At 41.0% G+C, this 14,856-nt stretch overlaps 1 protein-coding gene across 6 annotated transcripts in view; it reads left to right on the plus strand.

The window, feature by feature from the left end:
* Nucleotides 1-14,856, plus strand: part of npnta (nephronectin a) — a 66,858-nt gene that overhangs the window by 4,784 nt on the left and 47,218 nt on the right. For 3 of the 6 annotated variants that reach the window (XM_023289120.3, XM_035956740.2, XM_023289122.3), the window contains exons 2-3: nt 6,348-6,448; nt 14,503-14,553. In XM_023289120.3, the coding sequence (XP_023144888.1) occupies nt 6,348-6,448; nt 14,503-14,553 (152 nt within the window). The remainder of the gene's footprint in view (nt 1-6,347; nt 6,449-14,502; nt 14,554-14,856) is intronic. The other 3 variants (XM_023289121.3, XM_055009550.1, XM_023289124.3) reach the window with 1 other exon arrangement.

Genomic DNA, 14,856 nt, shown 5'->3' on the forward strand with positions numbered 1-14,856 from the left:
TCCTTGTTATTGTGTGGTGTCACCTCAGCTCCCATTGTTGACTGTCATAATTATCAACTCATAAAGGCTGTAAAAAATGAAAACTGTGTGTTTGACATTGCTGCGGTGTTGATGTGATAAAGCTGATGAATTGCGTTAAACCCTCTGTTTCAAGTTCAGATTGCACTGAGATGCACAAGCGCTGCAGGCTAGACTCAGCTCAGAGAGGTCGTACAAAGTGACTCCATATTTACCATGCATGTGTATTTATATGTGAGCGTGTAGGAGAAAGCATTACACATTTGAAGCAGTAATCCAGGACCTGTTGCATCTCAAGATGTTCCCGTCTCTTTCTTGCTGCACCGAACAGACCTCCCAGACAACTCTCACCCACCATCCACGTAGGAGTTCCTACTCTGCTACTTTTATCATCTCCTTTGTTTTATGGCTTAATCGTTTTGGTTTCGAAATATCAGAAAAGAGGAAAGTATACCTTTCCAGAGGCTAAACTCACATCTTCAGATTGATTGTTTTTGTTGGACCAACAATCCACAACTTTAGCACAAGGGTCATTCCAGAATTGGAGGACTTTTGTACCATTTTTATTCCATGTTTTATTTGTTGCCTGCTACTCAGTGGCAGTAGTGGTGCAATGGCTAAGTATCAGGACTACCGACAGAAGATCATCGGTTCAAACCCCGATGTGGCCAACTATGTGAAAACTGCAAATTTCTCCTCGTGGGACTAACAAGGGATTATATAAAAATAAAATCATCACAGAACCAGGATTGCTAATGTCAGCTTTTTCTCAGCAGTAGAAGCTAGATGTTTAGCTGTTACTGCTGATCAGGAGGACAAACTGACTGATGGAAAACAGTCAAAATAATTTGTCTTACTGTGATAATATGCATAGCAGGGTTGCATGAGGTAAATAGGTTATGCTAACAGGGTTGTTGTGGGACACACGTTCTATGCATAATAATTATTATTTAAAATATTATGTTGATTAAAAAAAGTTCCCACAATTACAAGAGACATCAATGAAAAGAATAATACGAAAAAAGGAGATATAAATTTCATTTTAACTGTTTTATTTGAGATACAATTTGGTCATCAGGGGGGTTGGGAGAAGAGAAAAACCAAATTTTAGGAGGAACTCCACACTTATTTGGTGTTTTAAAGAATATTTTCAAACATTCTTTTCTCATAGTTTTTTTATATTTGGTCTTAGGTCAAATACATTTACACAGCAACTGCATGTTTTAGTATTTTGTACACGGATTATTTGAAATTTGATGGGTAGGAAGTAAAATGTCCTCCAATTCTGGAATGACCCATAACTATTTTATTATCATACAGGACAGAGAAAACCAGAGAATATTATACACATTGCACGGTGTGAAACTGCAAGTTTTTAAGCTCTTTTGCTTCAAAAAATATGATTAACTGGTTATATAAAAATTGTTCATGGTATTTAGTCACGTAACCTTTGAGCAAACACCAAATTCCCACCACACGACACTGTGGAATCCAACTGAAGCTAATTAGCAGCAAACATTGTCTCAGTTCTCTACACACATGACAGTCGACACCGTTAGAGGTGATAATCAGCAATGAAGGACTTCCAGAGATACTGGAAAAGAGAAGGTGGCACAACAACAAAAGAGTTAGTCACACAATTTCTGAGTTTTTTTTTACTGTTAGACAGAAAAAAAAGGCTAAATGGAGAGATCAAGGACAGGGATTGGCGCTAAACTCCACTTAATCATGAACAAAGTGTCAGATAGTACTACAAGGGTGACTTAACACATCATACGAGAGTTTTCAGCTCTTATCCAAATCCATTACGGCACAATGAGTGTGTAAGAAATGCAGAACATGGACTCGGCGTTCTGTTTTAACAAGTAGAGCGCTGGCAGAAATCAAAATATCTCTTTAACCCCAAAACTGTTAGCTGTGGTGTTGCATGGGAAGCTTTCTACTGGGAGTCATTAGATGGGATGATTACTTTATAACTGGCAAGTGAATAAGAGACCATCAGGAACAGGTGCATCCAAAGCAGCATAAACTCTCCCCACCTGATGCCCCCATATTCTAATGTGGCGGTTACCTTGCGCACACTTAGGAATGAGTTAAGAGAGGCTTTCAAAACATCCGGAGGAAATCAGGCTGCCGTCGACGGATCTAAATATCACTGAAATGTCATGGGAGGTTGTCAGGGGTTCTTCAAGGTGTCACCATTCTCCAAGTTAAATGCATTTGGCCACAGGGAGAGAAGTTCCTGTTTTGTTTTATGTGAAAAGGTTTTATAGGATGGAGGGGCAGCAGATCCCCACAATGTCCCTTCTGTTACCCATTTTTACAGTTTCTTCTTTCCTTCTTGTTTGTTTTTTCTCTCATCTCCTCTCCTCTTATTTCCTCTCCTCTCTTCTTTTCCTCTCCTCTTCTCCTCTGCTCTACTGTCCTCTCCTCTCCTCTTGTTTCCTCTCCTCTCCTCTCCTCTTGTTTCCTCTCCTCTCCTCTTGTTTCCTCTCCTCTCCTCTCCTCTCCTCTCCTCACCTCTCCTCTTGTTTCCTCTTCTCTTCTCTCCTCTCCTCTTGTCTCCTCTCCTCTTGTCTCCTCTCCTCTTGTTTCCTCTCCTCTTGTTTCCTCTTCTCTTCTCTCCTCTTGTCTCCTCTCCTCTTGTTTCCTCTTCTCTCCTCTCCTCTTGTTTCCTCTCCTCTCCTCGTTTCCTCTCCTCTCCTCTCCTCTTCTCTCCTCTCCTCTCCTCTTCTCTCCTCTCCTCTCCTCTTGTTTCCTCTCCTTTCCTCTTGTTTCCTCTCCTCTCCTCTCCTCTCCTCTCCTCTTGTTTCCTCTCCTCTCCTCTCCTCTCCTCTCCTCTCCTCTCCTCTCCTCTCCTCTCCTCTTGTTTCCTCTCCTCTCCTCTTGTTTCCTCTCCTCTCCTCTCCTCTCCTCTCCTCTCCTCTCCTCTCCTCTCCTCTCCTCTCCTCTCCTCTTGTTTCCTCTCCTCTCCTCTCCTCTCCTCTCCTCTCCTCTCCTCTTGTTTCCTCTCCTCTCCTCTCCTCTCCTCTTGTTTCCTCTCCTCTCCTCTTGTTTCCTCTTCTCTCCTCTCCTCTCCTCTTGTTTCCTCTCCTCTCCTCTCCTCTCCTCTCCTCTCCTCTCCTCTTGTTTCCTCTCCTCTCCTCTTGTTTCCTCTCCTCTTCTCTCCTCTCCTCTCCTCTTGTTTCCTCTCCTCTTCTCTCCTCTTCTCTCCTCTCCTCTCCTCTCGCCTGACTGACTGCCTTCCTGCTTTGCCAGGCAGCAGACAAACATTTTCCCTGGATCTGCCACTCTCACTTAGCATCCATCTGCCTTTTTTTCCCAATGAGGTGATTGGCAGCGGGGGCAAGCATTAGCATTTCCTCATCTTGGCATAGAGACACTAATAGGCAGGGATAGCGCCGAGGGATGTGTCTTGAATATTGAGCAACAGCCTCACTTTCTCATCGAGGTACCAAAGAAAGCGTGTTTTTGTGGAAGGCAAGTGTATCAAGAGAACTTCTCTTCTGTTTTGTGAAGGATTACAGTGTTTCTGGCTCCTCTGTGCAAAATAAAAGCTTTGGTTTGGAGGTTTTCAGCGATCTGTGTGAAACTTCCACACCTCTTCAAATGACAGTGAAATATTCTCGGTGCTGAAAGATGCAGTTTTGCTGTATTTATTTTCAGAAAAATTCACCCAGATCTGGCCTACTCACTGATTCATGTATTATTTGCTAGGTTTTAGGTAGCATGTCAAAGCTGGCCTCTGAAAGTATGTGGCTTGGATTTTTCATCGCTATCCTTAAATGGACTCATTCCTTCGCTCTATTTTCTCCGTGAGTACATGGTCGGCCTTGGTACAGATAAAAAGGTAATCCACATGCTCTGTCTGCCAAAAAGCTATTTCTTGCTCTGCGCAGAAAAGAACATGGTGTAACAAAAACATCCGGCAATAATTTCTCTGAGAGGAATTGCAGTGCTTGGAGAATAACCTATATCTGTATAAAACTAATACCTGCCCATTCCCTCTGTAGCAGAGACGATAGTATCTTCACTGTCATGAAATTGTCAGTGGAGGAAAATACTGCGTTTTCAAGGGCACCCGGAAGTACATAGTTTCTAATCTTTTTCACAAGCCTTAAAATGAACACAGCAGCACCATGGCGTCCTCGGATGTGAGTGTCAGTGGTGCACGCTGAAGGCGAAGTTGAAATTGGCTCCGATGGGCTTTCAACACGGGTTTCCAGTTTGACATTGCACGAACCAACACGATGTGATGTGCTATCAGTTTTATTTCCAGGATGCAACGATAATCTGCAGCAGTGAAGCATGAAAAAAGTCAGTGTTCAGAATCCTCACATGCCTCAGTTTTACTGCCTCAAATATACATTTTATATACCTTTAGAGAGAGGAAACAGCTATGAAGTGAATCCAAATTGTTCAAATCAAATGTCAAAATGTTAAATATTTCCTTCTCAGGTGTGATTATTATTGCTATTATTAAAGACATGCTCTTTGTCCTTGGGTCATTCCAGAATTGGAGGACATTTTACATCCCACCTATCAAATATCAAATAATCCATGTACAAAATACTGCTTGTGTGGTGGGAATTTGGTGCTTGCTCAAAGGTTATGTGACTAAATATCATGAACAATTTTTATATAACCAGTTAATCATATGTTGTTTTTAAAGCAAAAGAGCTAAAAATTCCCAGTTTCACACTGTGCAAAGTGTATAATATTCTCTGGTTTTCTCTGTCCTGTATGAAAATAAACTGGTTATGGGTCATTCCAGAATTGGAGGACATTTTAGGTCCCATCCATCAAATTTCAAATAATCCATGTACAAAATACTAAAACATGCAGTTGTTGTGTAAAGTTACTTGTCCTAAGATCAAATCTGAAAAAAACTATGAGAAGAGAATGTTTGAAAATATTTTTTAAAACACCAAATAAATCTGGAGTTCCCCCTAAAATGCCATTTTTCTCTTGTCCCCCGTCCCAATTCTGGAATGAGCCCTTTATTAATAGCAAGCTGAATACGTACCTTTGTGTTAGGGCGATGAAAAATGGGAGTGAAGTTGAAAGACGTCACCTCAGGATCTGGGAGAGTGCAATGTGCTGTCATTTGTCATGATCGTCTGGCATTTGATGCAACAACAGTCTCGCCACTCTCTCTGGAAAGCGGCAATATTAGTGCCTTTCTTCTTGCACACAGAAGCACAGAAAGTGTCACAGAACTGGGGTCCTTGACATTTATTAATGACTTGTTATTGACAAAACATTTTTGACACACATTGGAGTTAGGGTCAAGTCAGTTTTCTGTAGCCCCATTGATTTTTTCATCAAAATGAATTAAAAAACTGATAAAAGGCTTTTCAATTTGTTCAAGAGCCCTTGTGCTCACCTGTTGGAAGAGAAAAAAAAACACTGGAAATTGAAAACTTGGGAAATAATCTATCAAAAGAGGACTTGAATTCATGCCCAACTGTGGATATTTGTGAAGTGTCTATATTTAACTAATTCCACGACTGTGTTTGTAGAACTGGGAGCATTGGCAGTTTGCAGAAGTACTCCAACCATCTTTATGTGATATTTGGGAATTTATCTTGTATCGTCCATTTTATTAAAAATAATAATAATAATAACTTGATGTATATAGCACCCATAAGAACAGTGTTCTCAAGGTGCTTTGACAGTTAAAACATACAACACAGACAATCAAGCAAGAAATAAGGAGACAAGGCAGAGCAGTCAATTAAAATAAATAGTAAAAATGATAAGTTAAATGAAGAATTAGCAAGATTAGCACGCATATCAAACTAGGGAACTAGGCAGTTTGAAAATTAAAGCAGATGAAGGGTTAAAAGTTAGAAATTAAAAATCAAAAAAATTAGAGAATTAGGAATTAGAGAGATGGCATCACATCAAGGAAACAACCAGCTAAAATTAAAATAAAACGAGAGAGAGTGTATAAAATAAATGGGACATAATTTAGAACACTAAAACTAATTAAAGCTGAAAGTTAACTTCGTATAAAAGCAAATCTATAAAGGTGGGTTTTAAGAAGTGATTTAAAAGAAGTTACTGACTTTGCAAGCCTCATCTCCTCAAGCAGCTCGTCCAAAGTAGGCTGTTTTAAGGCTGTGTTCACATTTTTTAGCTTTTAAATCCATACACTATCCACTTGACTGTATTTATTTTGCATCTCCTCTTGCTCAATTTTTCTTTCCACAGCAGGAAAGTGCTTTGAAGCACTCAAGCAACATTTTAAAAATAATGAAAAAACACGCTGCTTTTCATTAAGACATTTTAATTGGCTGCAAACTAATAATGTCGTCCACTCACAGGTGGCCGCGGCAGATGGCCTCATCCAATGGACTGTGCCGGTATGGGGCCAGGGTGGACTGCTGCTGGGGATGGACCCGCCGCTCCTGGGGTCACTGCCAGCGTGAGTGCCGCTACGCCTGCTGTTGCTGCTGGGGGCAAACAGGGCTAACAAGGTTGCGTGGTTTCTGAAGCTGGGGTCGGAGACGCTACTGAACAGAACATGCTTTGCTGTAACAACCAACACAGTCACTAAAAGCTCAGGGAAGCACACATACATACTGCCACAACACAGAGGTAATGGAGCGTCACGTCTGGGACAATCTTTGAGTAAAGATTGATGGTGATGGCTGGTTGGACATTTATATTCACACTGCGGGACGCCCGTAATGAGGGAGAGACCATTGCTGCAGGTGGATACATTCAAGGGTAAATGCGAGATTGATTATAGATTACAGCTAGCAAACACTGCCAGAAGAAAAACAGAAACAATGGCGTCAACACGGCCCATGGTCTTGTCAGGTGCACTCATCAGTATATCCGCTTAGAGGATTCAGAGGATGCGTCCTTCTGTGTCATGTTTTCATTTCACATTCACATTTGTGTGAAGATCCTCCGCTCCCCTGTAATGCTCCCCAAGGAGGTGTGAATATACCAGTGGGCTTCAGATCTGGTCGCTCGCCTCTCGAATGTTAAACCCCCTTTGCATGGCTTGGTGCCTGTCATGGTAAACCTGCTGCTTTGCTGTGGACGTTTAATAAAGAAATGGGCCTTTTCCACCCCAGGAACAGCCTCTACCAACCTGCAATTTGAAGGAAAAGGCAAGGGAATATACTTATTCGGTTCCTTGCCAAGAGTTAGATGAGAAAATCAATACCGCTCCTATATGTGTCCGTTAAACATGAGGCTATAGCCAGCAGCTGGTTAGCTTAGATTATCAGGAAGACGCAGGAGAAGGGCTAGGCTGGCTCTTTACAAATAAGTAAAAATTTAAGGCATTACAGATAAAACAAACAAGATATAGTGTATAATTAGTGATCTTTAAACATGCTGCTAGGGACCTTTTTTACCTCTGCATAGAGCAAAGGTGGCTGTTTCCACATTTAAACACAATGCACCGTGGATTTCCTTGAAAGTTTACTGCACACATCTATTTATCTCCGTCACACTTCTACATTTTAGGGCCTATGGGGCATGCACATAGTCCAATCAGCTGGCTTCATGTTGGCTGCCTGTAAATATAAATAGTGTAAAATAATTCCAAATGCCATTGGCCAAATGTTTAAAATTCTGATAATACAAATAGTTCTCTCTCCATACGTTTGAACAAAGCTTTTTGGGCCAGTGTGTGCCGTGATGTTACTCCAAGTTGCTCTACCCGGAGTGGCCACAACATCAAAATCACCACACAGCTTTGTACTGCTCCTCGGGGCTTGGCTTCTCCCTTTGTTTCCAGTCTTAATGCTAAGATAAGCCAATCAGCCGCTGGCTTTAGCTTCACATTGTGTGTACAGATATGTGAGTGGTCGCAATCTTCTCATCTAACTCTTGGCAAGAAAACAAATGATCCTTCTTTTTTTCTAAACTCAACTGCTGGCTGTGTTTTTGTTTTAGCTAATCCTGAACTGATCAAGACATGATACCAAATCCAGGTCTCAGGTACTCTCAGGGGGCCGGCTGGAAGAGCTTTTGATCATGACTGATCACGCTAATCGCCACAACAAAGAACCACCATAACAAACACAAAGCAAAAAACTTTCAGCTTTGGGATGAACTCTTTCCATATTTAGTGACAAGGAAAATTAATATTACTGCTTTGTGATGGCCCTTTTAATAGCAAATGGTGATTCAAGGTGGTGCATTATTTTCATTGACAGATAATATCCCAGTTTGTAAAACACGGCAGCTCCGAAGAAGTTCAGGTTGTTACTTTCCTGCTGTGGAAAAGGCCTTAAAGGGTGCAGAACTCTGCATGTTGGTTCTGGCCACATGTTTATACTTTTTTTTAAAAAATATTGTTTATTAATCGGCTCGTTTTGTGTTTTTCCATTGCTTAAATTACCATATTTTGATTTATGTTCTTAGGTGTTGCAGCTCATGATGCCACGCTACATCTGACCTTTTGTCTAACTTGTTGTATTTTGTTTATTCCCTTGTGGAAAATATGTCACACGCTGCTAGCTAGGTCCAAAGGTCTGCGCTGGAGATCTAAAAGATTGCCAAAATTGCTCTGTTCAGCAGCTATTTTTCACTCCAATTTCATATAAAAGTGGCAAAGTGCCATCTTTTCACTTGATGTTTGCAGTGTACTGCGAGATTTCTCATTTGGTTCTGGGGAGCACAAACAGCATTACTTGAATTCATAGCCCAACTGTTTTGTATTCCTTTTAGCTCAGCCAGATTAACCTAAGGTCTTTGTGAGACAAATCTGCTTTTTATCCACCTCATGCTTCATGTCTATTAGAAACAAAATATGATAATTTTATTCTTACACAAACACTCGGATAGAGAAAAAAACAAGTTATGCTAATGGTTTATGGGACAGATCTAGACTGGTAACTTGAGGAGGGTTGATTTCATGCAGGTTTTTTATACTAAAGTCGACCTCGTTTAAAATCCTCCTACCTTTTCACACTTTGACACTTGAACCACAAATCTGCGTTGGAACGATATAGGCAGAAGCATCTCTGTTTCAATTGTATCATGTGATAGTGTTTGAACATGGGGCCAGACTCAGCAGTAACCTTGGCAGGAGTCCGATATGTTGGTGCCCAGTACCTCCCAGTGCAACTGTACTGGGCTCTCTGCCTTGCAGCTTACCATATACAGAACACTTGAGATGGAATAGTTATGAAGATGGAAACTAAAGAAGATAAACAAGACTTCAAGAGGTTAGGAACCGAAAGATTTGTGTTCTAATACAGTATTAAACCCATTTAAACCCCAAAGATTATTGCTGCATTCGGTTCACAAGACACGCCGATCGTTGTTTTGCCTCAAGACATTAACAGTGATAATGTATCTTAGGTGACGTTTCATTATTAATAAATCCAGCACAGTCACATTAATAAGTCATGTTCGTATAATTTACTCGACCAGCCAAACAGCAGTGTGTGAGCATGTTTTCTGTGTTGCTCTGGAGTCCCACATGTTCCATATTGAGCCAAAAGCCTCGTCGAATTTTGAGCTCAACCTCCATATCAAGCTGCTGCTTTCACCGCTTTCCTTTTTCTTTTCTTTTTTCCCACTTTTTCAACAAAACCATATCTGTTCTGAGTTAAATCACTTGGTGAGTACTTTCCTTGATGCTTTCAAATACTCCTAACGGTGCACGGCTCAAACCCATTCACTTGAGACTCCAATCAGCATTCCATCAAGTCAGTAAGGTGCTGATTTAAACCTTAGAGGGGGGGAGGTGGAAGGTTTGGGAAGGAAATCAAGCGTAATCACGGATGTGTACGTGTGTGTGTGTGTGCGTGCGTGCGTGCGTGTGTGTGCGCATCTTTGTCCGCATGTGTGTGAACAGATGCAGTCATCGCAGATTTCAGGTGTTGGCAAGTTTCGGTGGAGATAGAAGAGATTAGATTGGAGCTGCTGGATTGTGGCTTTCTCAGCCGCAGAACTCAGCGATCGGTTTGTGTGACTTCTCTCAGAGAATAAGAAACTTAATGGATCAACCCTGATTTTCTTTTTCATAGCTTCCACAGCTGAACGAGTGATGGAGAGAAAGGACTAAAAGTAAAAAAAAATAAAAAATCCTGATGTGTAAGGGGGAAGGAGTTAGAGATGATTGCTGTTGTAGTGACGGAGAGACGATGGGATGGTGAGAAAAACAGGCAGATGGAGAGACAGAGCGAGAGAGAGAGAATCTTTAGATTTGTAGTAGACTGAAGCTCCACTCAAAATGTTCTGACAGGCCATCCTGCACGCAAATCCACACTGGAAGCTACTTATTCTAACCAGCTGCCATCATGAACATTTTACTGCTACTGTGAGCCTTTGGACATTTGCATTTTGAAGTGCATTCCCAGTGTACTACAGTTTACTGTAATCATGTAAAAATACTTTCCCTCTCTTACACGCCTGATTAAGATGAAAAGCTGACTTTTCAACAAGTTGATGTGAGCAGTTGTCAGGGTTGTGTACTCTCTCTTGCGTTGTGTGACGAATCGAGCTCGGAGCATTCACTCTTTGGCACCAGATCCGCCATTTATTTGCGGGAGCAGGGCCCTGGTAAAACATGTTGACGTTATTTCTCTCACAGTCGCACTTGTGGTTAAAAACTCCAGATAAAGGGGGTCCTTGACCTACGGTGTTCCGTTAGTATTCATGACTTTTCCAAAGAACTGATCGATAATGTGATGCACGTAACGGCTTTGTTTACATTTTCACCAGAGTTCCGACTTACGGTAAAAATCGACTTACCCCCTGTATTACACGGAGACACGATACAGCAGCCTGAGCATATAATGTCACATATTAATGTGAAAAAATATTAGAATGTGTACCTGGTAAAACACACCGATGTTATTTCTCTCACAGTCACACGTGTGGTATAAACTCCAGATATTACTAAAAGCACAAAAGAAATTTTTCAGCTAACTGTTAGTTAACACTGACACCATGGAGGTTACTGGTAAAGTTACATTGAAGCTAGGAAAGTTGCCGGTGTACTTTATTCGGTAAACAAACTGATACTATCATAAAAGCATATATTTTGCAACCATAACACCCACAAAAGCCAGAAGTTTAGCCATTAAAACAAACTTAATTAACATTTTTCAGCAGATCGACTGACCATGCAGACAGGATACAGCAGACTGAGAACACCTCAGAAGAGGGTGCATACGTTATATCCGGTCACTGTGGGAAATGAATGTATAATATGCAATGACAAGTGATGGAAAGTGTCATCATTAACTCCGCGACACAGTGTTGGTTTCCAAATGGTCCACTCAGCGAGTCGAAGCAGGAGCTTGGATCTTTCATTATTGTTCATGTCAAGTGGTACATCTGCAAGGTTATAAAAGAGGCCAGCTTTAATTTGTAGCTAATTTTATCAGTATTCCTGTGGATGTTCTGAAAGGATTAATTAAACATTCAGGGTTAGCACGGGTCAGAGTGTAGCCTTGAAAGATGGAGAGTAAAGATGTAAAAGTTGGTTTGGGGACAGAATAGACAGAGGTGTGGGATGAATCACAGGCCAGAAATTAATTCAGCTTTTATTGTTGTTTATTGTTATACCATAACCAGCTAATTTACCAAACCAACGCCTTCCCTCAACATTAATCATACCTTGTCTGCTGATATTGCAGACAGAAATATTTTTAAGGGAGTAATCTGCCAAATTTACCCCCCACAACTCTGTGGGGGGATTAGTAGAAATAGGTTTAAAAGAAGAAGGATGAAAATCAAAGCATCACTGTTGAGACATCTTGACCTTTAGCCCAAGAATGACTCCCCACCGAAGAACAGGATCCTAAACCGACTATGATACAGCTGAATAATGTCTTTTAAGACTCTTTCTGTCCATGGCGCTCAAACTTCCCTCCCCCAGCTTGTAGCACAGACTCTCTGATATAAGTGTGAAGTCTTAAGCCCAAACTGCGATAACTCTGGTGATGACTTCAGGATTATTTCTTCAGACTTTAGAAGGTTTGCTTAAGGTATTACAGCTGTTTTCACAGTGTATGGTACTTCAGTGTAAAACATTATTACTACAAATTGTAGTTAAGCATGAAAAAATTTACATTATTGGTCTTATATGGAGATGAGATACGATCACACTATCAGAGTAGAGCACAAGACTTGGACTTGGGTCTCAGACTCAAGAGAAAACACATTTGCATAAATCAAAATTCAAATCAGTCTAATGTACACTGCCTGTCCAAATAAATGTTGCCACTTGGATTTTTCTAAGCAAATAGATAAGAGCCTTCCATTGGATAATTACTGCAGTGATGAATATGTTTCAGCTGCAACAACTTATTTAACTCTAGCTGATGCAGTGAGGAGCTTCTCATTTCTTAAACAACCATGTTGGAAGACATATCCTGTGGTCATGGAAAGGATGTTAATCTGTCTCAGAAGGGTCAAATTATCGCCCTGCATCAAGCAAAGAAAACTAAGGAGATTTATGAAACTATTAAAATCAGGTTAAGAACCGTCCAACACATTATTAAAACCTGAAGGATAGTGGAGAACCATCATCTTAGAGGAACAAATGTGGTCAGAACAAACTCTTCGATGATCGTATAAAATCAACAGTAGAACTCACGGCTATGTTTAATAATGAAAGTAAGAACATTTCCACATGCACAATGTGAAGGGAACTCAAAGGATTGGGACTAAACAGCTGTAGCTCTAAGAAAACCAGTGATCAGTGAGGCTAATCAACAAAAAAGGCTTCAATTTGCTAGGAAGCATAAAGATTGGACTATGGAACAATGAAAGAAGGTCATGTGGTCTGATGAGTCCAGATTTACCCTGTTCCAAAGTGATGGGGGCATCAGGGTAAGAAGAGAGGAGGATGAAGTGATGCACTCATCATGTCTAGTGTCTACCAGCCTGTGGGGGTTTAGGGTTATGATCTGGGGTTGGTCAGGTTCAGCAACGTTATGTTCCCAAAGAATGAGGTCAGCTGACTACCTGAATATACTGAATGACCAGGTCTTTCCATCAATGGAGTTTTTCTTCTCTGATGACATGGACATGTTCCAAGATGACGATGTCAGGATTCATGGGGCTCACATTGAGAATGAGTGGATCAGGGAGCATGAGACGTCATTTTCACACATGGATTGTCCTCCACAGAGTCCAGACCTCAGCCCCATGGAGAAGACTGTGCAGCAGTCCGACTCTCCCATCATCAATATAAGATCTTGGTAGAAAATGAATGCAACTCTGGACAGAAATAAATGCTAACATTGCAGAAGCTTATTGAAACAATGTCATGGCAAATGTGTGTCGTTCTCAGAGCTAAAGGCGATCCAGTGAAATATTAGAGTGTGCAACTATTTTTTGGGACGGACATCGTATAAAAAGAAAGTGAAAGTCAAATGCCACAATATTTGATCAGTCAGTATTCAGATACCTGGGAGACTTGAACTGACTTATAATCTAAGCATAAAGACCTGTGACTTGATTTGGAAGCGTCTCGAAGGAGTTGAGTCTTGTATTGATTAACTGGGATCTTCCCACAAGACTTAAAAACAGCTTGGGTGGAAAGACGTGATTTTCTCCTCATTGTAGAGGGTTGAATATCATCTCCATATTAAATAGATCACACGTTATAATTTCCTCAGAGGTCCTGGTGGATTTTACAAATCCACTGAGACCAGGATTTAGTTTGATTGAGTGCCGTCTTTGTTTCTTCAGATGGTGCAGCCAGGATTAAGGCAGGACTTTTGAATTGGTAATGTGAGCTAACAAGTGAGTGATGAAAGGGGAAAAGTGATACCTCAGTTTAAGTAATTCACTTTATCGTGATTGTCTGCGTGGTTTCCTTGTCTGCTCCACTTTCTTTCATTGTCACTGGGCTGTAAAGGCTCCGTTTCTTTTCATTTCTCCGAGGTGAAAGCACAATGGAAGGGTTCGCTTGTTCAAACGGGAGGCAATGTATGCAGAAATAAAAAGAGCGTGTTCAGTATTACTCGACACGATTCTGACTGTAAGGGGAACTCGGAATCAGCGGTAATTTGAAATCAAATGCTCAGAGGAAAACCAGTCTGTTCACCGACAGGTAGCTGCACCGTGTTTTACATATATATTTATATTTTATATTGGCAAAACCAGGACCAGCATCTCATTGAATGATGTTAGTGGTATTTTCATCTTTCACTCCAGTGTTGTCATTTAAAATCAGAATTACAGTTTCCCCATTCCACATAATATGAGGGAAAACTACTTTATCCAGATAAGGAATAAGTAGTTAACTTTTTCAGGAAAAATATGACGTCCCTGGAGACGTCATTTAGATTATTATTCAAAACGCACCAACGAGGAACATGTGAGGCTCCAGAACTCCAAAATGTGTGTTTGTTTTTTCTTCCTTTCCAGGAATGTTTGCTTTTCAAAATGACCAGGCTGTGCCCTCTAACATCATGTGTGTTTGTTTATTTTCTCTCAAAGACTAAACAATGCCCGCAATCTTTGTTTGTCTGGCTATTTGTTTTGCAGCTCTCTTCGCCTTAACTCACAGAGTAGTCGGGATAAGGTGCCAGCCCCAAGGTTAGCTCCACGTGTTTCTTGAAATAATCTTGATAGACATGTATTGCTGGGGGCACATCCTCTGAATCCTGGGCTCGCTCACTTATTTATAGAGCCGAGCCCGCCCCACTTCCCATCACAAGTAGCACCTCACACCCCTCAACAGCGGCCATCTCCTTCCCTCCGGCCTCAGATCCATGCAAACAGCTTATACTCTGCAGACCTAATTTCACCTGAAGCCATGTCTAACATGAATTATGCTGAACTTCTTTAGAGCGGTATTAATATTCAACTGCCCCTCCGGTCTACCCCTTAGAATACTAA

The sequence above is a fragment of the Amphiprion ocellaris genome, chromosome 4 (assembly GCF_022539595.1).
Source record: "Amphiprion ocellaris isolate individual 3 ecotype Okinawa chromosome 4, ASM2253959v1, whole genome shotgun sequence".
In the NCBI taxonomy this organism is placed as follows: Eukaryota; Metazoa; Chordata; class Actinopteri; family Pomacentridae; genus Amphiprion; species Amphiprion ocellaris.